Raw genomic sequence first — 27,067 nt, forward strand, 5'->3', positions numbered from 1 at the left:
AAGTGCGTCATGTCTTCATATCCAACTGCCATAGGCAGGCAAAACTAGTAAACAAGGTGTAATAATGTATGTGCACTCTGTTTCTGTTTGGTATTTGCTTTTCTTCTATTAGGTAAGTTGATTCAGGATACATTCTCATTTACAACAATGACCTGGGAAAAACATGTGCGTGGGGGGCCAAAAGGTTACGTCCACAAAACTTAGTGCACTCTGTTCATAACAGATTGTAGTTTTGGGAACAGAAAACTGTATTGAGATCGGGCTTTTTGTCTATGAGAAAATCAGCAGAATGTCGGCCCAGTTCCATCTCCAGACGCCTCACAAGTCATCAAATGGCAGCTTCATTAAATAGTACCCGCAAAACACCAGTCTCAACGTCAACATTGAAGAGGCGACTCCAGGATGCTATAATAGTATTAACTAAATCAATGCATCCCATTTACATTTTCAATAGTGTGTCGTAGTTGAACCACTATACAAAATAAATAATAATTGGAGTCTCAAAGCAGAGAGGTCAGGTTTAATACATTCCTAACAGAGTGCAGAGACAGACATTGGCGGTTCCGTTGGAGCATTGTTGGTTTATGACGGTGTACTTTTTATTTAAAAATATGTGTATTATATTTATTCTAAGACCATTCCCTCTAGATTTCTGATCAATTTGATGTTATTTTAAGGGACAAAAATTAGCTTTTCTTTCACAAACAAGGACATTTCTAAGTGACTCCAAACTTTTGAACGGTAGTGTATGTGTGTAGAGTGTATGTGTTTGCGAATGTTGTGTGTGTGTCTCTTCACAGTCCACGCTGTTCCATAAGGTGCAGTTTTAGCTGTTTTTTTGAAATTATGATTTTACTGCTTGACTGAGTTACATGATGTGGAATAGAGTTTCATGTTGTCAAGGCTCTATGTAGTACTGTGTGTTTCCTGTAGTCTGTTCTGGACTGTGAAGAGACTTCTGGTGGCATGTCTTGTGGGGTATGTATGGGTGTCTGAGCTGTGCGCTAGTTGCTTAAACAGGCACCTCTGTGATTTCAACATGTCAATACCTCTCACAAAGATAAGCAGTGATGCAATCAAGCTCTCCTCCACCCTGAGCCAAGAGACATTGACATGCATATTATCAATGCTATCTCTCCATGTACAGTTAAGGGCCAGCCGTGCTGCTCTGAACCAATTGCCTATGTCCCTCTTTGTGGCACTTGACCATATGACTGGACAGTAGTCTAGGTGCATGAGCTGTGCTAGGGCTTTTATGGACAGACCTCTCCCCATCTTAGCTACCTTTGCATTAATATGTGTTGACCATGACAGTTTACAACCCAGGGTTACACCAAGGAGTTTAGTCTCCTCAATTTACACATTATTCATTACAATATTTAGTTGAAGTTTAAAGTGACCAGTGTTCAATTACTCTATGTACCTAGGGCACCAGTCTCTAAGTTGCAGGGTAGAGTACCGGGTGGTAGCCGGCTAGTGACAGTGTCTAAGGTTCAGGGCTGGGTACTGGGTGGAGGCCGGCTAGTGGTGACTGTTTAACAGTCTCATGGCCTGGAGATAGAAGCTGTTTATCAGTCTCATGTGTCCCAGCTTTGATGCATCTGTACTGTCACCACCTTCTAGATGGTACCGGGGTGAACACACCTCCAGCCTGTCAGTGATTTAACCAAGCAATAGACCAGTGAGCAACAAACCCATCCTCACAACATCAATGCTAGCCAAGTTATTTAGAAATAATGTCACTATATATTAACAAACAATTATATTTACAGTATATAAAATAATAATATAATAACAAGTAGTACAAATAATAAGTAATAATGTAATAAACATTATTACAATATAGAGTTACAAAGTAAGGTCGCTCTCACTCTAAGATGCCGGTATTTTGCAGAGTTAAATTAAATATATATCAGTAGACAGCTGAATACATGTACTTTCACAGTTACAGTGAGGCATGTAATTGATGACTAGCATGACTTTATACACACAGCACAACACACAGGTCTAAACATTGAACTGGAGGAGTGGATAAAAACACTATGAATGAAAAGAGAACCATGTAAAAATCTTAGGAGAGCAGAGATATACTTAACATATTGTAAAAAATATTGACCAAAAATCTTAAAGTTGTCATGAAAGGTCACTCTTCTTGTGTTGTCACAATAACCCCATGATTATAGGATACAGTAAAAGCTGAACTCTTGCTATCAACAGGAAGACAGCCCATGCCTGCCCATCAGCAGACATCTCGTGAATCTGGTGAACAACAATGAAGAAAGCACACTGGTTCCCTGTTCTCACTTCAGTCTCATAACATCACACTTCACAGTTGTAAGCAGTTAGCTAGATCTTGCTCGCCGACTCTCCACACACAGATTACATATCTGACACGTCTGTGAAGAGGGTCATTCCACAAATAGAGTGCCTTTTGTGTATGTCTAAGATTGTGTGTACATTTTGATGAAACACTCAAAACTCCAATAGCATTGTTTTCTTTCAAATAAAACAATTGTTTTCTCTGAAAATGTCAAACTTCTGGGAAAAATTTTATCCATTGAACCACAAGATTTTCCCAAGATTTCACAATAAAATAAAAAAGTCAAATCATAAATCATAAAATTAATAGTCAAATCATAGAGTATAAGCAGGTGAGCAGGTTCTACTCTTTCGGACATTTTCTATTTGTGTTTTGTAGTGAAAAACTGAGCACGTCAAGAATAACATGTCAACACTGTTACCCATAGATAGACAGGCTAGACATTTTGTTACAAGTTCAAATATTGTTGTTCAGTTTGCATTCCATTGCACACAACAAGCTTCAATGGCTGATTTTAGATGAAACTGTCAACCCTTTCACAGTCCATAATCACTCACTTTTATATACATTTTTCTTAATTTTAACTCTTGAGATGGGATGTTTGTTATGAAGTTGAATGTGTTCTTTATGAAATAATGTTACAATTCGTGAAATAGATTGTTATTTTGTGCAAAATTACACTACCCAAAAGGCACTCTATTCGCAGAATGACCCAGGAGCAACGTATCACCAACTGGATATGGCCCAGATAAAGCAAAAGAGACAGAGCAGTACTTAAGTCTGAGAATACACATACTCGAGTCAGATAAGGGCAGTTGGGGGATGGATGCATTGGTACTGTAGAGGGTCAGGAATAGGTGCACATTACTGTAGAAAAGGGGAAGTGCGTAATTTCTTCATATCCAACTATTTTGCCACCATAGGCAGGTAACACTAATAAACAAGGTGTACATAGTGCACTCTGTTTGTGTTTGGTATTTGCTTTTCTTTTATTAGGTAAATTGATTGAGGACACGTTCTTATTTATAACAATGACCTAGAAAAAGAATTGCTGCCGACAACATTGCAAATCCCAAACATTTGGGCAGCAATTGTCTAAATATTTCTTATTATATGTGTAAATACAGTAAAACACTTCCCCAAAGTGTAGTTAAATATCCTGAGTTAGTTAACAATTTAGGTCTTCTCCATTAACAAACAAATATTAAGGTGTGTAGCGATTACTCAGAGATGGCATGACAAGCTAGCTTGAAGTACATCTTCTTCCCAGAGAGGTAGATAGAGACCTGCATTTGAGCCCTTATGGTGATAAAGACAGAGAAAGAGGAATCTACAGACCTCATTGGGATGGACAACATTGAAATTGGGAGATACACATACATACACGCACATACACACGTGTGCACATCAATACATGAACATGCATATTCACATACAGTTGAAGTTGGAAGTTTACATACACCTTAGCCAAATACATTTAAACTCAGTTTTTCACAATTCCTGACATTTAATCCCACAACGTGTCCTGGACAGATGACAACCCTCGCACGGCAAGTGCGGTGGGCTGGCACAGGACACACTGGGCTGTGGAGGCGCACTGGAGACACCGTGCGTAGAACCGGCACAGGACGTACTGGGCCGTGGAGGCGCACTGGAGGTCTGGAGCGTAGAGCTGGCACAACGTGTCCTGGACAGATGACAACCTTCGCACGGCAAGTGCTGGGAGCTGGCACAGGACGCACCGGGCTGTGGAGGTGCACTGGAGACACGGTGCATAGAACCGGCACACATTGTACCGGAACGATGACACGCTCCTCAAAGCGAGTGCGGAGAGCTGGCACAGGACGTACTGGGCTGTGGAGGCGCACTGGAGACCTGGTGCGTGGAGCCGGCACAGATGGTACCAGACAGATGACACGCTCCTCAGGACAAATACGGGGAGCTGATACAGGTGGCATCGGACGGCTAACACGCTCCTCAGGGCGAATGTCTTGCCTCCCCAGCCAAACCAACAGCTCTTCCGCGGTCTTGGCTGATTTCTTTTGGTTTTCCCATTTTCCCACTGAGTTTGAAGGTAGGTCTTGAAATACATCCACAGGTACACCTCCAATTGACTAAAATGCCTATGAGAAGCTTCTAAAACCATGACATAATTTTCTGAAATTTTCCAAGCTATTTAAAGGTACAGTCAACTTAGTGTATGTAAACTTCTGACCCACTGGAATTGTGATACAGTGAATTATTGTCACTGCCGTTGTTGTAAGAATCGGACCAAAATGCAGCGTGGTTAGGGTTTATCATCTTTATTACGTGAACTGGCAAAAAACAATAAAGAATAAAAACGAACGTGAAGCTATGCAGTGCTCAAGGCAACTATACACGAACAAGATCCCACAACCAACAGGTGGGAAAAAGCTGCCCAAATATGATCCCCAATCAGAGACAATGATAGACAGCTGCCTCTGATTGGGAACCATCCCAAGCCAACCTAGAAATAAAGAAACTAGAATGCCCACCCTAGTCACACCCCGACCTAACCAAAATAGAGAATAAAGGATCTCCAAGGTCAGGGGGTAACACTTATAAGTTAAATAATCTGTCTGTAAACAATTGTTGGAAAAATTACTTGTGTCATGCACAAAGTAGATGTCCTAAATGACTTGCCAAAACTATAGTTTCATAACAAGAAATTTGTGGAGTGGTTGAAAAACAAGTTTTAATGACTCCAACCTTAGTATACTTTCGACTTCAACTCTATGCAGCTGTCACTTTTCTCACCACATCCTTTCACACCTCCAGTTTGTGAGTTATTTAACCAAGCAACACCCCAGTGAGCAACAAACCCATCCTCACAACATCAACATCAGACACAATGCTAGACAAATTATTTAGAATTAATGTCACTATATATTATAACAAACAATCATTTAAAATGTGTAAAATAATAATGCAACAAGTAATATTAAAAAGTAATAATGTAAATATTATTACAATATACTGTAAATCCACAAACTAAGGTTGCTCTCACTCTAAAGATGCCGGTATTTTGCAGAGTCAAATTAATTATATATAAAAGTAGACAGCTGTGTACATGTACTTTCATAGTTACAGCGAGGCAAGTCATTAATGACTAGCATGGCTTTATACACATGGCACATCTCACAGGTCTAAACATTAAACTGGAGGAGAGCAGAGATACGCTTAACATATAATTTAAAAAATGGTCAAGTTGTCATGAAAGGGCACGGCTCCTGTGTCGTCACAATAACCCAATGATTATAGGATATGGTAAAAGCTGAACTGTTGCTAGCAACAGGAAGACAGCCCATGCCTGCCCATCAGCAGACATCTCATGAATCTGGTGCACAACAATGAAGAAAGCACACTGTTCTCTGTTCCCACTTCAGTCTCATAACATCACATTTCACGGTTGTAAGCAGTTAGCTAGATCTTGCTCGACGACTCTCCACACACAGATTACAGATCTGACTCACATCTGTGAGGAGGGTCATTCCACAAATAGAGTGCCTTTTGTGCACCTCTGAGATGGTGTGTACATTTAGATGAAACACTCAAAATTCCAATAACACTGATTTCTTTAAAATAATTTGTTTGTTTTCTCTGAAAATGTCAAACTTCTGGGATGACTTTAATCCACTCAAACCCCAAGATTTTCCTAACTTTTCTCCATCATTGTAAAGACCTCAGGTTTAAAGTCAATCCTCTAATGTGAACTAAACTCTCGCTTTAATATGGTAAAACTATTCCCTTTCAAAAAAAAAATGTTTTAAGCGACATTGAACATCTAATAGTCAAATCATAGAGCAAAACAGGTGAGCTGGTTCTACTCTTTCGGACATTTTCTATTTGTGTTTTGTAGTGAAAAACTGAGCGTGTCAAGAATAACGTCAACACTGTTACCCATAGATAGACAGGCTAGACATTTTGTAACACGTTCAAATATTGTTGTTAAGTTTGCATTCAATTTCCCCTCCCTGTTGCACACAACAAGCTTCAATGGCTGATTTAAGATGAAATTGTCCACACTCACTTTCATAGTCACTTTTATATACATTTTTCTTAATTTTAACTCTTGAGATGGGAGGTTTATGAAGTTGAACATGTGTTCTTTATGATATGTTAAAATTCATTATTATTATTATTATCATTATTATTTTGGGAAAAATTACACTACCCAAAAGGCACTCTATTCACAGAATGACCCAAGAGCAACGTTTCATCAACTGGATAGGGCCTAGATAAAGGAAGAGACAGAGCAGTACTTGGATGAGAATACACATACTCGAGTCAGATGGGGCGGTTGGGGTATGGATGCAATGGTACTATAAAGGGTCAGGAAATAGGTGCACATTACTGTAGAAAAGGGGAAGTGCGTAATTTCTTCATATCCAACTATTTTGCTACCATGGGAAGGCAACACTAATAAACAAGGTGTACATAGTGCACTCTGTTTGGTATTTGCTTTTCTTTTATTAGGTAAATTGGTAGAGGACACGTTCTCATTTATAACAACGACCTAGATTTTTTTTTTTGCTGGCAACAACATTGCAAATCCCAAACATTTGGGCAACAATTGTCTAAATATTTCTTATAAGTGTAAATGCAGTAAAACACTGCCCCAAAGTGTAGTTAAATATCCTGAGTTAGTTAACAATTTAGGACTTCTCCATTAACAAACAAATATTAAAGTGTGTGGCGATTACCCAGAGATGGCATGACAAGCTAGCTTGAAGTCTATCTTCTTCCCAGAGAAGTACAATTGAAGTCGGAAGTTTACATACACCTTAGTCAAATACATTTAAACTCAGTTTTCACAATTCCTGACATTCCATCCTTGTAAAAATTCCCTGTCTTAGGTCAGTTAGGATCCCCACTTTATTTTAAGAATGTGAAATGTCAGAATAACAGTAGAGAAAATGATTTATTTCAGCCTTTATTTCTTTCATCACATTCCCAGTGGGTCAGAAGTTTAAGAACACTCAATTAGTATTTGGTAGCATTGCCTTTACATTGTTTAACTTGGGTCAAACGTTTAGGGTAGCCTTTCACAAGCTTCCCACAATAGGTTGGGTGAATTTTGGCCCATTCCTCCTGACAGAGCTGGTGTAACAGAGTCAGGTTTGTAGGCCTCCTTGCTCGCACAAGCTTTTTCAGTTCTTCCCGCAAATTTTCTATGGGATTGAGGTCAGGGCTTTGTCATGGCCACTCCAATGCCTTGACTTTGTTGTCCTTTGGAAGTATGCTTGGGGTCATTGTCCATTTGGAAAACCCATTTGCGACCAAGCTTTAACTTCCTGACTGATGTCTTGAGATGTTGCTTCAATATATCCACATAATTTTCTTTCCTCATGATGCCAACTATTTTATGAAGTGCACACGTCCCTCCTGCAGCAAAGCACCCCCACAACATGATGCTGCCACCCCCGTGCTTTACGGTTGGGATGGTGCTCTTCGGCATGCAAGCCTCCCCCTTTTTCCTCCAAACATAACAATGGTCATTATGGCCAAACAGTTCTATTTTTGTTTCATCAGACCAGAGGACATTTCTCCACAAAGTAAGATCTTTGTCCCCATGTGCAGTTGCAAACCGTAGTCTGGCTTTTTTTATGGCAGTTTTGGAGCAGTGGCTTCTTCCTTTCTGAGCGGCCTTTCAGGTTATGTCGATATAGGACTCATTTTACTGTGGATATAGATACTTTTGTACCTATTTCTTCCAGCATCTTCACAAGGTCCTTTGCTGTTGTTCTGTGATTGATTTGCACTTTTCACACCAAAGTAAATTCATCTCTAGGAGACAGAACGTGTCTCCTTCATTCCTGTCTGCACGATGTACTGAGAACCCAGATAGCTGAAAAGACGGGGAAAGAATATCCAGAGACAGACATTTTTCCGTGAAACAGAGTGTTACAATCCCTTTTTTCTCTCTGGAAGGAGATCCTCGCCCTGAGCTCGTCTACTTTATTATCTAGAGACTGAACATTACCTAGTAATATACTCGGAAGCGGTGGATGGAACACTGGAGTGATTACGTTACGAGAGAGAGACGTTAAGTTACGAGAGAGAGACGTCACCAGAGCGCGCAACAGGACACTGTACTGTCTACACTCGGTTTGTTGTTCACATTAAAAGTTTTTAATGAAATCGATTTTAATCCGAACTAAAGTTTTGTTACTAAGGATTCCACAACGCGGTTAGCCTTTACGGCTGGGACTGCAAGTTTGTGTTCCTTTTTTTTTTTGCGTGGATTCCGCGAGTGCTAGATGGCTGTACCTTTTTTTTTTGGCGTGGATTCCGCGAGTGCTAGATGGCTGTACTACAGACACCTGTCATCGACGTGGGAAAGACCCATTGTTATCTTTTCGTAAAACAACTGGTTGAAGTATAGAGCCAATCTGGATACCAAGCAGATCCTGAGGGAAATCGACGAGTACCAACAGCTTTACGCTATGGAGGAACAGCATACTCCTTCGTGGAAAGATCCGACCACCTCACAAAATAACTTTAAACCGACAAAAAAAGAAAAACATGAATCTACAGACACGGACGATTTACTTACCATTGAGGTAGAGGCTATTGCTCTGGCTGGAATCCATACAACAATGGAAAGGTTGTGTGAGGAGGTAGCAGGACTGAGGGGGAGTTTGGAGTTCAGCCAGAGTGAAATTATCAAGCTCCAAAGAGAAAACAAGACACTCACAGCCAAGGTAAAAATACACGATTCCAACATGGATTGCCTACTCAGGGAAAACAGGGTGATGAAGGAGACGCTACTAGACATACAAAGTCGTAGCGTGTGTGAAAATATTTTTTTTTCTGGTATTCCTGAGGACGCATCCAATAATCCAGAGGGAGCGATCAGAGAAGTCATGAAATCCGCATTGAAACTTCCTATAGAGACTGTAAACAAGGTGGCTTTCCACCGAATACACAGACTTGGCGCTCGGAGCGACAAGACCAAGGGTCACCGACCGACCATCGCAAAATTTGAACACTACCAACAAAAGGAGCTGATCAAAAGCAGAGGGAGGGAGGTTAAAGGGACCAAATTCGGTCTCAATGACCAATTTCCAAAGGAGATAAACGAACGTCGTAAGAGACTGTATCCGGTACAAAGACAACAAAGGATGGATGGCAGGCGTGCCTTTATCATTGTGGACAAACTCTTTATAGATGGACAGCTATTCCGAGACAGCTCCATAACACTGTGGCTGTACTAAATTCTACAGGGACTTCAGGTTACAAAAGAAAAGAAGGTATGGAAACTGTGTAAAATATCTGAAGTGGATATGAACACACACGTACTCAACTACATGCTTGCTTACACATACGGACTTATACATACACACACACATTCCTGATCTCTCTTCTCTCACTCTCTCTTTTCTCTTCTCTTCTCTTCCTCTCTATTGTCGAGAACTGTTTTATAATTTAATGTGTTTATTGTTTGTCTATCTTTTTTATGTATTTGTCTACAAGTTTATATATGTTTACAACAAGCAAGGGGAAGATATCAGAATAGGGTCATTGGGGAATAATAACATATTGTACAGAATACATTTGTACTGTAGTGAAGCCGTCTCTAGAGTAATGCAAGGTCTCTTTCATGATCATGTGAAACGTCAATTGCTGTGGAAATGCTGGGATGTGTTTTTCAATTATGTTAAAGGTAATTATGATGCAACTATGATGGTGATACGATATGGATTACAATTATGAATATTAAGGCTATACGCACTACATGTTACACACAGACACTCAAACAAGTTATTATGTATTTGGACATCACACATTATAGTCTTACTCTTATACAGACATCATACACACTCACATTATATTATATCCAATATCATACACATCAACATACTCAGATTTGTTACACACATAATTTGTCTCAATTTTCTAACATCTGTGGCATTGGCTCACAGGCAAGGGAATAACAAAAATATTGCTCGAACCTATTTCTTGAATTCTAAATATCAGACATTTGAAAGCTCTAGTTTTGACCTTCATAATACCTCTGATGACAGTAAATTTACAAGCACTAATTATGGTCAATTTAGCCTGAGAATAGTATCCAGTTATGGTAAGGGGTGAAATAAGTATAGCTAGTTATAATTGTAACGGTTTAGCAGATTATAAAAAAAGAAGATCAGTCTTTACATGGCTAAAAGAAAAGGAATATAACATATACTGTTAACAGGAAAGTCACTCTACATCCTTAGATGAAGTTTCGTGGAAAAAGGACTGGGGTGGTGAAATAATTTTCTGTCATGGACAAAGGACCTCAAAAGGTGTGATGATATTAATTAAGAAAAATGTTGAGCTGAAGGTGCAAATAATCAGGAATGATTCGCAAGGAAGGTGGATCCTTCTGAATATGAAAGTGGACGAAAAAGAGATTTGGCTCATTAATCTATATTGTCCAAATCAGGATGATCCACACTTCTTCAAAAACATTTATAACAATTTATTGAACTTACAGGCATCAAATGATCTAATCATTATGGTCGGAGACTATAACACAGTGTTAAGTACCTCAATGGACCGTAAAGTTAATCACTCTACAAACTATCATCACCGTGCCCTTATGGAAATCACAAATATTATGGACACATTACAAATAGTGGATATTTGGAGACTAAAAAACCCCCGACATAGTGAGATATACATGGAGGAGACTTAATCAAGCTAGTCGTCTTGACCACTTTCTTGTCTCTTTCTCTCTTGCATCAAAGGTCAAAAAGGTTTTAATAGGAGACAGAATGCGATCGGATCATCATCTAATTGGCATTCACATAACTCTTATAGATTTTCCACGTGGACGGGGATATTGGAAATTTAATCAAAGTTTACTGGAGGACAACTTATTTTTAACTAAGACAAAATAACTTATAACTGAATTTTTTCAGTATAATATAGGTTCAGAAAATCCCCTTATTGTTTGGGATACCTTTAAATGTACCTTCAGGGGTCATTCAATATTCATCAATAATAAAAAAGCAGTTTCTGTCTAAAGAAACAAGACTAACAAGGGAAATCCATGAACTAATAGTACAGGTAGATAGCAATAAAACGATACTACAGAGATACAAAATAAGTTAGAGGGAAAAAAAAAACTTGAGGAACTTATTCAAGAACGATCTATTACAAAAATAAAGCAAACTGGATGGAATATCGAGAAAAATGCACAAAATTCTTCCTGAATCTCCAATACAGGAACGCTAACAAAAAGAATTTGCAGAAACTCGTTACTGAAGACGGAGTCATCTATGATTCTCCGAATTATATTTTAAAAGAGGAAGCTAAATATTTTAGGCAGATGTTCTCTTATCCGTCTCATCCTCTCCCACTGAATGAAGATTACGGTAAGGAATTCTTTCCAAATAATATAAAAAATGTAAAATTAACAAATGTACAGAAAGATCAGTGCGAAGGCCAAATTACAGAGGAAGAACTTTTTGAGGCTATTAAATCCTGTCAGTCTGGAAAAACCCCAGGGCTTGATGGCATACCGGTAGAGGTATATCAAGTATTTTTTGATATACTAAAAGCTCCATTGTTAGATTGTTTTAACTACTCCTATAGAAATCGTAGTCTGTCAGGTACTCAGCAGGAAGGTCTGATTTCTCTATTATTAAAACAAGACCCAGATGGCAAATATAAAGACCCGGTCTATCTAAAAAACTGGAGGCCCCTTACACTGGTATGGCAACTGCTCGGGCTCCGACCGCAAGGCACTACAGAGGTTAGTCCAAACGGCCCAGTACATCACTGGGGCCAAGCTTCCTGCCATCCAGGACCTCTATACCAGGCGGTGTCAGAGGAAGGCCCTAAAAATGGTCAAAGACTCCAGCCACCCTAGTCATAGAATGTTCTCTCTGCTACCGCACGGCAAGCTGTTCCGGAGCGCCAAGTCGAGGTCCAAGAAGCTTCTAAACAGCTTCTACCCCAAGCCATAAGACTTCTGAACACATAATCAAATGGCTACCCAGACTATTTGCCCCCCACCTCTCTTTTATACTGCTGCTACTCTCTGTTATCATCTATGCATAGTCACTTTAATAACTCTCCCTACATGTACATATTACCTCAAATAACAGGTGTCCCCGCACATTGACTCTGTACCGGTACCACACCTGTATATAGTCCCGCTATTCTCTAATTACTTGTTACTTTTATGTCTTATCCATATTTCTTTTAAATGTCACACTATCCAGGTCTATGGCCAAACAGTTCGAGCTTCTACTTTTAAAAATCCATCTCTCCAGAAATAAGTCTTTCACTGTTGCCGCTTGTTATAGACCCCACTCAGCTCCCAGCTGTGCCCTGGACACCATATGTGAATTGATTGCCCCCCATCTATCGTCAGAGCTCGTACTGTTAGGTGACCTAAACTGGGATATGCTTAACACCCCGGTCGTCCTACAATCTAAGCTAGATGCCCTCAATCTCACATAAATTATCAATGAACCTACCAGGTACAACCCCAAATCCGTAAACATGGGCACCGTCATAGATATCATCCTGACCAACTTGCCCTCTAAATACACCTCTGCGGTTTTCAACCGGGATCTCAGCGATCACTGCCTCATTGCCTGCGTCCGTTATGGGTCCGCGGTCAAATGACCACCCCTCATCCCTGTCAAACGCTCCCTAAAACACTTCTGCGAGCAGGCATTTCTAATCGACCTGGCCCGGGTATCCTGGAAGGATATTGACCTCATCCCGTCAGTAGAGGATGCCTGGTTGTTCTTTAAAAGTAATTTCCTCACCATCTTAAATAAGCATGCCCCTTTCAAAAAATGTAGAACTAAGAACAGATACAGCCCTTGGTTCATTCCATACTTGACTGCCCATGACCAGCACAAAAACATCCTGTGGCGTACTGCACTAGCATCGAATAGTCCCCATGATATGCAACTTTTCAGGGAAGTCAGGAACCAATATACACAGTCAGTTAGGAAAGCAAAGGCTAGCTTTTTCAAATAGAAATTTGCATCCTGCAGCACTAATTCCAAAAAGTTTTGGGACACTGTAAAGTCCATGCATAATAAGAGCACCTCCTCCCAGCTGCCCACTGAACGGTGGATGGAAAACACTGTCACCACTGATAAATCCACGATAATCGAGAATTTCAATAACCATTCCTCTACGGCTGGCCATGCTTTCCACATGGCTACCCCAACCCCGGCCAACAGCTCTGCACCCCCCCCCCAGCAACTGACCCAAGCCCCCCCCGCTTCTCCTTCACCATAATCCAGACAGCTGATGTTCTGATAGAGCTGCAAAATCTGGATCCCTACAAATCAGCTGGGCTAGACAATCTGGACCCTCTCTTCCTAAAATGATCTGTGGCAATTGTTGCAACCCCCCTACTGTTCAACCTCTCTTCATATCGTCTGAGATTCCTAAACATTGGGAAAGCGGCCACGGTCATCCCCCTTTTCAAAGGGGGAGACACTCTAGACCCAAACTGTTACAGACCTATATCTATCCTGCCTTGTCGTTCTAAAGTCTTCAAAAGCCAAGTGAACAAACAGATCACCGACCATTTAGAATCCCACCGTACCTTCTCCGCTATGCAGTCCGGTTTCCGAGCTGGTCACGGGTGCACCTCAGCCACGCTCAAGGTCCTAAACGATATCATAACCGCCATCGATAAAAGACAATACCATGCAGCCGTATTCATCGACCTGGCCAAGGCTTTGGACTCTGTCAATCACCACATTCTTATCGGCAGACTCAACAACCTTGGTTTCTCTAATGACTGCCTCGCCTGGTTCACTAACTACTTCTCAGAGTTCAGTGTGTCAAATCGGAGGGCCTGTTGTCCGGACCTCTGGCAGTCTCTATGGGGGTGCCACAGGTTTCAATTCTTGGGCCGACTCTTTTCTCTGTATATATCAATGATGTCGCTCTTTCTGCGGGTGATTCTCTGATCCACCTCCACGCAGAAGACACCATTCTGTATACATCTGGCCCTTCTTTGGACACTGTGTTAACAAACCTCCAAACGAGCTTCAATGCCATAAAACACTCCTTCCGTGGCCTCCAACTGCTCTTAAATGCTAGTAAAACGAAATGCATGCTCTTCAACCGATCGCTGCCTGCACCCACCCGCCCGACTAGCATCACTACTCTGGCCGGTTCTAACTTAGAATATGTGGACAACTATAAATACCTAGGTGTCTGGCTAGACTGTAAACTCTCCTTCCAGACTCATTAAGCATCTCCAATCCAAAATTAAATCTAGAATCGGCTTCCTATTTTGCAACAAAGCCTCCTTCACTCATGCTGCCAAACATACCCTCGTAAAACTGACTATCCTACTGATCCTTGACTTCGGCGTTGTCATTTACAAAATAGCCTTCAACACTCAACTCAGCAAATTGGATACAGTCTATCACAGTGCCATCCGTTTTGTCACCAAAGCCCCATATACATCCCACCACTGCGACCTGTATGCTCTCGTTGGTTGGTCCTCGCTACATATTCGTCACCAAACCCACTGGGTCCAGGTCATCTATAAGTCTTTGCTAGGTAAAGCTCCGCCTTATCTCAGCTCACTGGTCACCATAGCAACACCCACCCGTAGCACTCGCTCCAGCAGGTATATTTCACTGGTCGTCCCCAAAGCCAACACTTACTTTGGCTGCCTTTCCTTATAGTTCTCTGCTGCCAATGACTGGAACGAATTGCAAAAGAATCACTGTTGGACACATATCTCCCTCACTAACTTTAAGCATCAGCTGTCAGGGCAGCTTACCGATCGCAACAGCTGTACACAGCACATCTGTAAATAGCCCATCCAACCAACTACCTAACTCATCCCATGTTTTTCTGCTCTATTGCACACCACTATTTCTACTTGCACTTCCTCATCTATCACTCCAGTGTTAATTGCAATTACTTCGCCACTATGGCCTATTTATTTCCTTACCTCGTTACTTCATTTGCACACACTGTGTACAGATTTTTCTATTGTGTTATTGACTGTACGTTATTTTATCCCATGTGTAACTCTGTGTTGTTGTTTTTGTCGCACTGCATTGCTTTATCTTGGCCAGGTCGCAGTTGTAAATGAGAACTTGTTCTCAACTGGCCTACCTGGTTAAATAAAGGTGAAATAAAAATAAAAACATTGTTGGTTTGGGGCTCGTAAGTAAGCATTAAGGTCTACACCTGTTGTATTCGGCGCATGTGACTAATACAATCTTATTTGAAATGTATTGACCAGTCGGCCTACAACCTAGTTAAGCTCCGTTTGTGTCATAATTTCTAAATACTGAGTTTCTACTTATCATTAAACATATTCTGATTTACATGTACACAGTCGGAAATAGGCCATTTTATGCAGTCAGGAGCCTACATATGATTCCATTTTCAATTTGAGCTTACTTCCTGGCTATTTTGGCACATCTGGCAGTTCCTTCTCTTCCTAGCCTGTCACGTGGCATGGTTTCCATAGTAACGTATCAGTTTTCGTTGTTTTGATGCATTGCTGGACTGAAGCAAACTGTGGATGTGTTAGCAACTAACAAGCACTTTACGTGTAGATATAGCTAGCGAACTAGCTAAGCTATTGTTATATTTTTACAGTAGCAAGCTTTCTAGCTAGTTAACCGTTCCCGAAACGTAGCTAGCAAGGTACTGAAAGGTAAGCCTAACGTTAGCTAGCTAGCTTTGGCTATCAGTGTCATGATTAAGTTAGCTACGTTAGCTAACTAGCTAGCAAGCAGGCTCCTTAATAACTAACTAACAGTAACGTTCATCTAACTAAGGTTAGCTAGCTAAATGATATAATATGCAAAATTATCTCCAGGCTAACGTCACTGTGGTTACTCAAATTGACTAGCTAACGTAGCTAGGTCCTTCTAATAGATTTTTTTCGGTCTGGCACCATGCTATGTCGTGACCCCTTTGAAAAGTTGAGTTAATCTTGTTTCAATGTTATAGAGTTGGTGGCCAAAGCGGGCCAGTGAGGAGGTCAGAATGTCGGGCGACCTGGTTGGAGTGTGGGAAGTGGCCCTGAGCGATGGAGTCCATCGGATTGAGTTTGAACATGGCACAACCACGGGGAAAAGGGTAATCTACATAGACGGAAAGGTAAAACTTGATAAATAATGGTTACGTTACACTTAACCCTATGTACTAGACAAGCAGACAAAACATCAAGCATCAACAAACTCGGAGAATCTCTCCCACTCACTCCCTCTCTCTGTTTGAGATTGAGTGGTAGCTTCTCTTGATCTCCCTCAATGGCAGTCGCATTCAGAGTACCATTTGACATGTCAGCCTTTGCCGTGTGTGTGTATTAGCTAACAATTACTACTCGGGTACTGTCAAAAAAGTAAATGTAGGTCTAATATTATAACAGTATGACAATAACATAGAATCACACTGAATTATTGGACCTCTTGCATTTGTCCCTTTGCCCAGGAAATTGTAAGAAGAGACTGGATGTTTAAGCTGGTGGGAAAGGAGACCTTCAACGTGGGAAGTGCGGCCACCAAAGCGACCATTAACATTGACGCAGTGAGCGGCTTTGCTTACGAATACACCCTGGAGATCAATGGAAAGAGCCTGAAAACGTACATGGAGAACCGCTCCAAAGTCACCAGCACTTGGCTGCTCAACCTGGACGGCATCGACTGCAGGGTCGTCCTGGGTAAGATATGTGCCCTATGTGTCCATTTCCTCTCCCCAGCTTTTAATGCAAACATACAGAATGTCAACCACTATAAGGGAGAACCGGTATTGATGGTGGCCTCCATTAACACATTGTCTGCCTGACTTTTTGAGCCATTGAGATTTATTTACAAAGTGCCAAAGATTGCTGTGGCAATGTTTGTATTTTGTGGAAATTTGCAAAGCACCTCCCATAAAATATAAATTACATCAAATTACTCAAGTCTGAATGCTGATAGGCTATGTCAGCCACTCCGGAACTTCAAAGTGAAATAGGTGGGTTCAAAATAAACTTCCCTGTTTTTAAAATGCCCCAAGGTAACGTTAGGTCTGACTTGTAACACAATGAAAGGCAATGGTTCTAAACAAAATCAATGAACTTGTCACAAACCCATGTGTTAGGTTATTGGTTGTTGCATTTGTTAGTTTGAGGATATGGAACTGACAATTACCATTGCATTAGCTAGGCTATAGTACCTTTGATGGTTCACTATTGAACAGAGTGGGCGTGACTGTAAAAACATTCACACCTAGTGTTGTTTGTATAGTGTTAGTCTATTTCTTTATGCTACAGCCCTTCAAACTCGCGCCCCTCAACAATCAAAACAAAGACCACCTGAATTGACTGGCCTATTTAGAATAGCAACACTTATCTTCCACTGATGGTATGTCATGGATGAGGCTGTTATTTTTATAGCCTCTAAACTCCACACCACCATCCTAGGCCTTATGGAAAACAGTAGGCCTTGTAACTGTTCCAGACTGGGAAAGACAGGTAGCCCAGAGGTTAAAGAGGTGGGCCAGTAACCAGAGGGTTGCCAGTTCCAATCCTTTGTCTGAGGGGAAAAACGAGAGCTAGATGAGAGCTGGCTAATGGAGATGCCATCACCTGCTGTTGTGCCATTGAGCAAGGCACCTCTCACCTAAAACTCTGTGCTTCCGAGTGGTGCAGCGGTCTAAGGCACTGCATGTCAGTGCTAGAGGCGTCAAAAAACAGACCCTGGTTCGATCCCGGGCTGTATCACAACTGGCTGTGATCGGGAGTCCCATAGGGCGGCGCACAAATGGCCCAGCGTCATCCGGGTTAGGGGAGGGTTTGGACGGGGTAGGCCGTCATTGTGAAAGGGGCTCAAATTCTTATTTTTCTTCTTAATTTGGCACTTTGCCACCTGTCCTCTACACCACTGCTCAGATAAGTTCAGATATCAGGTGATACTGAGACAATTTTCTAAGAATTGGCTCAGATGGATTGGCCGGTGTAGCGGTAATACCGCAGCCTCTGGCACATCTAGTGTCAGCATAGGTTCGAATCCGGCCTACTTTCCCCACTATCTGTTTTAATAAAGTCTGAAAATACCTTAAAAAAATACATATATTTTACCATTGTGTGTCAAAATTTAAAAATCTGAAGACGCCACGTCATTTTTGGAGACATTTTATTGACACGGTAGCGCCACGGATACGGCAGCGTCACGCTCGTTAGCAAAATAGTGTAGAAGCAATTGCCTGACTGTAAACCATTTTAGGTGGTTAGCTAATCATCTTGGCTAACTGTGGGGGGAAACAATTCACTTATTTATCATTAATTAACCACTGCAAATGCATTTGCTAACAAACACGAAGCTGTCTCCAAAGTCAAGGTTTCTCCAGCAATATTTACTTGACGTTCTTTGATGTCTCCACTTTACAAGCTCAGGATCCACTTGTTTTGGTAGGTAGTTAATTGTATGTGTTCCTTGATTGTATTTGGAAACCCTGTAACTGTATTCATAGAGAGAAGAAACTTTACTGGCGTAAAAATGGGCGCGGTCGGCTCGTTGACGCGGCTGATTTGTAGAATTTTGAGGCCACTTTCCTGCAATTCTACATATTTCACCATGGAGCGGATATTTTTTTTTTTGCCGTTTTAAAAGCACATTTTCTGCAATTCTACACATTGCAAATCAATCCCAGAACAACAGCAAAGGACCTTGTGAAGATGCTGGAGGAAACAGGTACAAAACAATCTTTTTCCACAGTAAAACGAGTCCTATATCGACATAACCTGAAAGGCCGTTCAGCAAGGAAGAAGCCACTGCTCCAAAACCACCATAAAAAAGACAGACTACAGTTTGCAACTGCACATCGCGACAAAGATCGTACTTTTTGGAGAAATGTCCTCTGGTCTGATGAAACAAATATAGAACTGTTTGGCCATAACGACCATCGTTATGTTTGGAGAGAAAAGGGGGAAGCTTGCAAGCCGAAGAACACCATCCCAACTGTAAAGCACGGGGGTGGCAGCATCATGTTGTGGGGGTGCTTTGCTGCAGGGACTGGTGCACTTCACAAAATAGATGGCATCATGAGGAAAGAAAATTATGTGGATATATTGAAGCAAAATCTCAAAACATCAGTCAGGAAGTTAAGCTTGGTCGCAAATGGGTCTTCCAAATGGAAAATGACCCCAAACATACTTGCAAAGTTGTGGAAAAATGGCTTAAGGACAACAAAGTCAAGGTATTGGAGTGGCCATCACAAAGCCCTGACCTCAATCCCATAGAAAATTTGTGGGCAGAACTGAAGTGTGTGCGAGCACACTGAAGGAAAACATGTAAATGAATTTAGTTAGGCCTACTACCATAACCAACACAATGTTTTCTCGATCAAGGATAGCAGGAGAGCATTTGAAAGAGACTGGAGAAATCCAGGTTAATTTTCAGTTTCATTGGTAGTTTTGACTCACGCTCCTTTGAAATCAGTCAAAAGCTTATTTGAACATAGCCTACAAAAAATACTTTACTTAGGCAGAAGCCAAGTCACAGCTAACTTAAAGGCATGTTCTCATGCTGATCATCATCAATCAGGAGTACAATATGCGCTGCTTACATTTTCTGTGTATCCTGAAGTATTTTATTGATGTTTGCCTAATGTGTTATTTCTCTTTCCACAGAGAAAGACACTATGGATATTTGGTGTAATGGACAAAAAATGGAGACAGCGGTAAGCATCTTCCCTCCAATCATGCTGAGAATCACTTAGCAAAAAGATGAATAGTAACAACGTGGATGCCCCGTCTACCGACAATCTGTTTATTTCCTGTGTTTGAGGGGTGCAAAATCGACTTGTCACTTAAATCTTGCTGGATCGCTTTGCTTTTATTATAATCAAATCAAATTATATTTGTCACATGCTCCGGATACAACAGGTGTAGACCTTACAGTGAAATGCTTACTTACAAGCCCTTAACCAACAATGCAGTTTTAAGAAAATACGTTAAAAAAAAAGTAAGAGATAATTAAAGAGCAGCAGTAAATAAAAATAGCGGGGCTATATACAGGGGGTACCGGTACAGAGTCAATAAGCGGGGGCATTGGTGTCGAGGTAACTGAGGTAATATGTACATGTATGTAGAGTTATTAAAGTGACTAAGCATAGATAATAACAGAGAGTAGCAGAAGTGTGGGGAGGGGGGAGGGGGGGGCAATGCAAATACACTAAGTGCACAATTTAGGAAAATTTGTATTCCTCAGGATTAATTTTATTGTTTAACAAACACAATGCTCTCAGTCAATCCAAAATGTTATTGAACCTCAAACCTGAATGTTTAACAAAGGAAAAGTGAGTTTTGTCTTTCTCAGGGGAATATATAAGTGTGCACAATTATTAGGCAACTATTAGTGTGCACAATTAGGCAACTAAATTACAAAAATAATTTCTCCCAACTCACTTGTTTATTCAACATTTTTGGAGTAAGTGTAACAAATAAGTAACACAAAATTGCAATTAAATAACATTTTTGGCCTTTCAAAAATATTCAGTGACCAATATAGCCACCCTTCTTTTCAAAAACTGCCATGAGCCTTCCATTCATGGAGGCTGTCAGTTTCTTGATCTGTTCACGATCAACTTTTACTGAAGCAGCAACTACAGCAGCAACTTCAGCCTCCCAAATGCTGTTCAAAGAGGTGTATTGTCTTCCCTCACTGTAAATCTCACGTTTGAGAAGGGCCCACAAGTTCTCAATATAATTTAAGTCAGGTGAGGAAGGGGGCCAGGTCATTATTGGGGCATCTTTAAGGCCTTTACTGGCTAGCCAAGCAGTGGAGTACTTGGACGCATGTGATGGAGCATTGTCCTGCATAAAGATCATGGCCTTCTTGAATGCTGAGGACTTATTCCTATACCACTGCTTGAAGAAGGTATCTTCCAGAAACTGGCAGTAAGTTTGGGAGTTGAGTTTCAGTCCATCTTCAACCCAAAAAGGTCCAACTACCTCATCCTTGATGATAGCAGCCCATACCAGTACCCCTCCTCCACTTTGCTGGCGCCTGACTCGAAGTGGTGCCCTGTGTCCATTACTGATCCAGCCACGGGCCCATCCATCTGGTCCATCAAGAGTCACTCATTTCATATGTCCATAAAACCTTTGACAAATTTGTCTATAGATATTTCTTTGCCCAATCTTGATGCTTCAACTTGTGAATCTTATTCAGTGGTGGTCGTGTTTCAGCCTTCTTGACCTTGGCTATGTCTCTGAGCACTTGACACCTTGTACTTCTGGACACTCCAGGTAGGTTGCAGTTCTGGAATATGGTGGCACTGGAGGATAATGGGTTCCTGGTAGCTTGATGTTTTATTCTTCTTTTGCAGTTAAAAGATTGCTTCATCCGTCTAAAAGGCATTTTAAAATGTATGACTTTTCAGTGTCAATTAAATCTCTTTTTTGGCCCATTTTACCTGAGGTGAAGCTGCCTAATAATTATGCACAGCTTGATGTGTTATTCACTTTCGCCACACCCTCCCTCATTACACAAATACATATCACCTGAAAATGATTACATTCAATAAGCATTCAAGTTTATATAGTTTGGAGTTGGAAAATGTGCATTGAAATAATGATAAGATCAGAATACTCACTTGCCTAATAATTGTGCACGCAGTGTAGTCTGGGTAGCCATTTGATTAGCTGTTCAATAGTCTTATGGCTTGGGGGTAGAAGCTGTTTAGAAGCCTCTTGGACCTAGACTTGGCGCTCTGGTTCCGCTTGCCGTGCGGTAGCAGAGAGAACAGTCTATGACTAGGGTGGCTGCAGTCTGACCTATTTTTGGGCCTTCCTCTGACACGCCTAGTATACAGGTCCTGGATGTTAGGATGCTTTGCCCTGGTGATGTACTGGGCCGTACGCACTACCCTCTGTAGTGCCTTGCGGTCAGAGGCCGAGCAGTTGCCATACCAGGCAGTGATGCAACCCGTCAGGATGCTCTCGATGGTGCAGCTGTAGAACCTTTTGAGGATCTGAGGACCCATGCCAAATCTTTTCAGGCACCTGAGGGGGAATAGGTTTTGTCATGCCCTCTTCACGACTGTCTTGGTGTACTTGGACCGTATTGGTTTGTTGGTGATGTGGACGCCAAGGAACTTGAAGCTCTCAACCTGCTCCACTACAGGCCCGTCGATGAGAATGGGGGAGTGCTCGATCCTCCTTTTCCTGTAGACTACAATCATCTCCTTTGTCTTGATCACGTTGAGGGAGAGGTCGTTGTCCTTGCATCACATGGTCAGGTCTCTGACCTCCTCCCTATAGGCCGTCTCATCGTTGTGGCTATAGGCAACTTAAAATGATGGTGTTGGAGTCGTGCCTGGCCGTGCCGTCATGAGTGAACAGGGAGTACAGAAGGGGACTGAGCACGCACCCCTGAGGGGCCCCCGTGTTGAGGATCAGCGTGGCGGATATGTTGTTACCTACCCTTACCACCTGGGGGTGGCCTGTCAGGAAGTCCAGGATCCAGTTGCAGAGGGAGGTGTTTAGTCCCAGGGTCCTTAGCTTAGTGATGAGCTATTAGGGCACTATAGTGTTGAACGCTGAGCTGTAGTCAATGAACAGCATTCTCACATGGGTGTTCCTTTTGTCCAGGTGTGAAAGGGCAGTGTGGAGTGCAATAGAGATTGCATCATCTGTGGATCTGTTGGTGCGGTATGCAAATTGGGGTGGGTCTAGGGTTTCTGGGATAATGGTGTTGATGTGTGTTGATGTGAGCCATGACCAGCCTTTCATGGCTACAGACGTGAGACAGGGAGAGGTTGAAAATGTCAGTGAAGACACTTGTCAGTTGGACAAATGGCATCTGCGACTCTTTCGTACTCTTGCTCGTGCCTTTAGTATTTCCCCATTAACGTTACAACCACAGACATTTTTGTAATGACCTGTCAAGCACACTCCGGTAATGGCTGAAAGGGGCTCAATGTAATGCGTTGTTTTTCCGTTGCATCGATAAGAATGTTTAAGCTTTGTTGTAGATTTAACTCATCGTCTCAAACACATCACAAGAAAAAGAAGAATGTTACCTTTTTTGATGGGTGTTCATTTTTTTGGAATTGAAGAAAGTAATCATTTAATATAGATGAAATGTTTACAAATTAGATGCGCTGTTATGAAAGCAACTTCCGTAAATGAACACTTGGATTATAGTAATGTAGGTGTAATCTAGAGCCAAGTGTGTTGATTTTTAATCCAAGGGTATCCTGCTATTGACACACTTGTTGAATTATGTAACAGAACGTGACAACAATGGTAATTAATGAGTCAGTCTAGACAGCACTGGTATATGCAGGTACTGTTGGCCTAGACAAAGTACGTTTTTGGTGGTTGCAGCCCTGTTCCACACCTTTATGTTAATGTATTAATATATGAAATACACCCAGTGTATTAATGCAAATGAGGCACATATAATTTTTATTATAACACAAAATATTTTTTGCAATACCTGATACCATTAGAAAATGTATGAGTGGATTCTAGGAATTATTTGATTTTATAAACAAGTTGCAATAAAACAGGGAAATGCACCACTCCTAACCTCCTAGCCCACTTAAAATCAAATTGTCCCTCTATATCCCTCCATACACTCTTAATTTATGTATAATATTTACATTACTTTAAACTTTACTGAAATCTATTGATCATAAATGAGAATCTGTTCATCTCTATCTCGTTCACAGGGGGAGTTTGTGGAAGACGGTACTGAGACACACTTCACTCTAAGCGACCATGACTGTTGCATTAAGGCCGTGAGCAGTGGAAAGAAGCGAGATGGCATTATCCACACTTTGCTTGTGGACGGCACAGAGATAGCTGAAACCACAGAGTGATTGTCTGTATAGGTGTTTTGAGCACTTTCTTGGAGTGAAGAAAGCCTTTTTCAAATCAGGGACAAAATAATGGACTGAACATTGGTGCTGTGTGATATTTCACTGCCAAGCTGGAGTCCATGAGGTACCTCTGCACAATGTCCATGATCTTAGATGGTTAACCACCAAAGATCATGGGCATCGTGCAGAGGTACCTCATGGACTCCAGTTCTGTAGACATACAGTATTTTAGATCATTTTATCTGGTAAACTGACATTATCACCAGTGGGTGAAAGGCAGGTTGCACAGTTGTGTCAAGAGGAGTAGTTATGTCAATAAAAGTGTTTTTCCCTAAATGGGAAAACATTTAATTTTTAAGTTGATATTCCAGTCACATTCCAGAAAGTGCACTGTGTATGAGGAATCATCCTTGCACTTGTAATTTACAAAACATACATTCTGCTTCCCAAATGGCACCCTATTCCCATTGACCAGAGGGAGCCATATGGGCCCTGATCAAAAGTAGTGCACTATATAAGGAATAAGGTGCCATTTGGGACACAGAACCTGTCCATGGGCCATGCAGCTCGCTTATAATGCATTAATGTGCCCGTAATTTGCTTTTGTGTGTAGGCTGCAACATTCTAAAACAAATTAATTGTAATAACTGGAGTATTTATAAACAGATCTGTCCCGTGCATAGTTGGTAACATCAATGGTATGTTTATGGTAATGATTATTTGATGTCAGCCCTTACAATTAATTAATGCATTGAGTTTAGTCATGTTTGGTAGGGGATGAGTATATGTAAATACAGTATATTAACTTGTTGGCCCAAATTCAAACAGTTGCAGATAAAGGAAACCACACTGGGGGTTCACTCAGAATGTTGATGCTGTTATGAAGGTGTTAAGTGTTAAGAATGATTAATCTCAGTTAACCCAGAACTATAGTCTCGCATAATTGGTCAGATACTTGATTAAGTTCTGGGTGTTTAGAGAATGAGGATCAAAACCAGAACGAAGAGCTCCACAATCTCTTTGCAAGTTACGGGCAAGTCTATGGGCAAAATGTCCACTCCCCTTCGAAAAGAAAAAAGAAAAGTGCTAACATTTGCGAAATTGTGATTTGTCCAAAGCACGAGAACTAATGCTGCTGGTTATCTCATGCATCCCGTTGTATTTTGACAGATCTACGCTACCATTTATATTTATGTAGTCTGTCCAGGAGAGATTCAAAACTGACACTTGCCATTGGATATTGACGTGAAAATACACCTGTCCTAAGTATAATGTAAACCTGTCCATGCACCAGTTTTCCTATATCTGTGATTGATTGATTGGGAGTCAATTCAATGGAACTGGACTTATTTTGCTAGATTCTAGCCAGAGTCTGACATGAACGGAATAAACTGTGCTGTTACCCTCAGATTCTATTTATTTTATATCAAAAGAGCACTATATGTATTCAGGTATAGTTACAGGATTGTTATGTACACTGCATGACCAAAAGTATGTGGGCAGACACCTGCTTGTTGAACATCTCATTCCAGAATCATGGGCATTAAGTTGGTCACCCCTTTGCTGCTATAACAGCCTCCTCTCTTCTGGGAAGGCTTTCTACTAGATGTTGGAACATTGGTGTGGGGACTTGCTTCCATTCAGCCACAAGAGCGTTGGCGAGGTCGGGCACTGATGTTGGTCGATTAGGCCTGGCTCGCAGTCTGCGTTCCAATTCATCCCAACGGTGTTCGATGGGGTTGAGGTCAGGGCACTGTGCAGCCCAGTCAAGTTCTTCCACACCGATCGACACACCATTTCTGTATGGACCTCACTTTGTGCACGGGGGCATGGTGATCTTAGGCTTGTGTGTGGATGCTTGGCTATAGAAACACATTTCATGAAGCTCCCGACGAACTGTTCTTGTTGCTTCTGATGCTGATGTTGCTTCCAGAGGCAGTTTAGAACTCGGTAGTGAGTGTTGCAACCGAGGACAGAAGATTTTTACGCGCTACACACTTCAGCACTAAGACGTCCCATTCTGTGAGCTTATGTGGCCTACTACTTCGCGGCTGAGCCGTTGTTGCTCCTAAGACTTTCCACTTCACAATAACAGCACTTACAGTTGACCGGGGCAGCTCTGGATGGCGGTGTGCTCGATTTTATACACCTGTCAGCAACGGGTGTGGCTGAAATAGCCAAATCCACTCATTTGAAAGGGTGTCCACATACTTTTGTGTATACATAGTGTATATTTTGGTTTGTGTGTCAGGTGTTTCAACATGTTTGTAATGTGAATATTTTGTTGAACTTGTCAGACATTACTTATTTTATTAAATCCATGTAATTTCACTCAAAGTTGACCCTTATTGTCTAGAATGTTAAAACCACTTTCAGAATCAGTGTGAGCTCGCCAACCTGTGTCACATATGCTGTAGTCAACTGTGGTGGAACATGTAGCCAAGGCCTAGTTACCTAGATTAGACACTGCAGAAAATGGATAGGTCTCTTGAAATGGTACATTACTACGTTATTTGTGAAGTGAAAGCTAAGAGATATTTTTAATGAGAAGCCATTCTCTGGCGTCTGCTGGATGCCTCAAGTAAAGAGTTGTAAGGTTAGGAACCAAGGTAAAATGTGTTTTATATTGGATATTTGGTCGATATTCGGTATTCTCTCATCAATAGCTATTGTACCAAGCCATTACTATGAAAATTATATATTCTGAATCAGGTAGGATGGAGAAAAATTCACACACAAAAAAAAAAATAATAATGTATTTTTCACCCAGATTTCAATCTTCAATAGCTCTTAAACAAAGCGTTCCATGACTATGAAAATGCTATATTCTGAATCAGGGGAGGACAACATTTTTGTTGTTGAAATGTGATTGTTTCTAGAAAGAAAGAGAGGAGGAACAACACATGA

The 27,067-nt window shown here is 41.2% G+C and overlaps 2 protein-coding genes across 5 annotated transcripts in view; one reads left to right on the forward strand and one right to left on the reverse strand.

Annotated features, from left to right (window-relative positions):
* LOC106586018 (P2Y purinoceptor 8) overlaps positions 1 to 27,067 on the reverse strand; it is a 43,972-nt gene that overhangs the window by 11,792 nt on the left and 5,113 nt on the right. The window lies entirely within an intron of this gene.
* Positions 20 to 25,568, forward strand: LOC106586020 (fas apoptotic inhibitory molecule 1). 3 transcript variants are annotated; one of them, XM_045707390.1, is made up of 5 exons: positions 20 to 112; positions 16,298 to 16,447; positions 16,781 to 17,009; positions 19,962 to 20,011; positions 24,011 to 25,568. In XM_045707390.1, exons 2-5 carry the CDS (start codon positions 16,334 to 16,336, stop codon positions 24,158 to 24,160), a joined length of 543 nt encoding a protein of 180 aa, XP_045563346.1. In that variant the 5' UTR covers positions 20 to 112; positions 16,298 to 16,333; the 3' UTR covers positions 24,161 to 25,568. The 3 variants fall into 3 exon arrangements, with proteins under 3 accessions (XP_045563346.1, XP_045563347.1, XP_045563345.1); XM_045707391.1 differs by lacking the exon at positions 20 to 112 and adding an exon at positions 4,376 to 4,394; XM_045707389.1 differs by lacking the exon at positions 20 to 112 and adding an exon at positions 15,742 to 15,998.

This window comes from Salmo salar, chromosome ssa25 (genome assembly GCF_905237065.1).
Source record: "Salmo salar chromosome ssa25, Ssal_v3.1, whole genome shotgun sequence".
Classification (NCBI taxonomy): Eukaryota; Metazoa; Chordata; class Actinopteri; order Salmoniformes; family Salmonidae; genus Salmo; species Salmo salar.

Coding starts and splice junctions, on each gene's coding strand:
- LOC106586020 (XM_045707390.1), top strand. CDS start 16,334: ATGTCGGGCGACCTGGTTGGAGTGTGGGAAGTGGCCCTGAGCGATGGA. Junction 17,010..19,961: donor CGACTGCAGGGTCGTCCTGG/GTAAGATATGTG, acceptor CTCTTTCCACAG/AGAAAGACACTATGGATATT. Junction 20,012..24,010: donor GACAAAAAATGGAGACAGCG/GTAAGCATCTTC, acceptor TCTCGTTCACAG/GGGGAGTTTGTGGAAGACGG.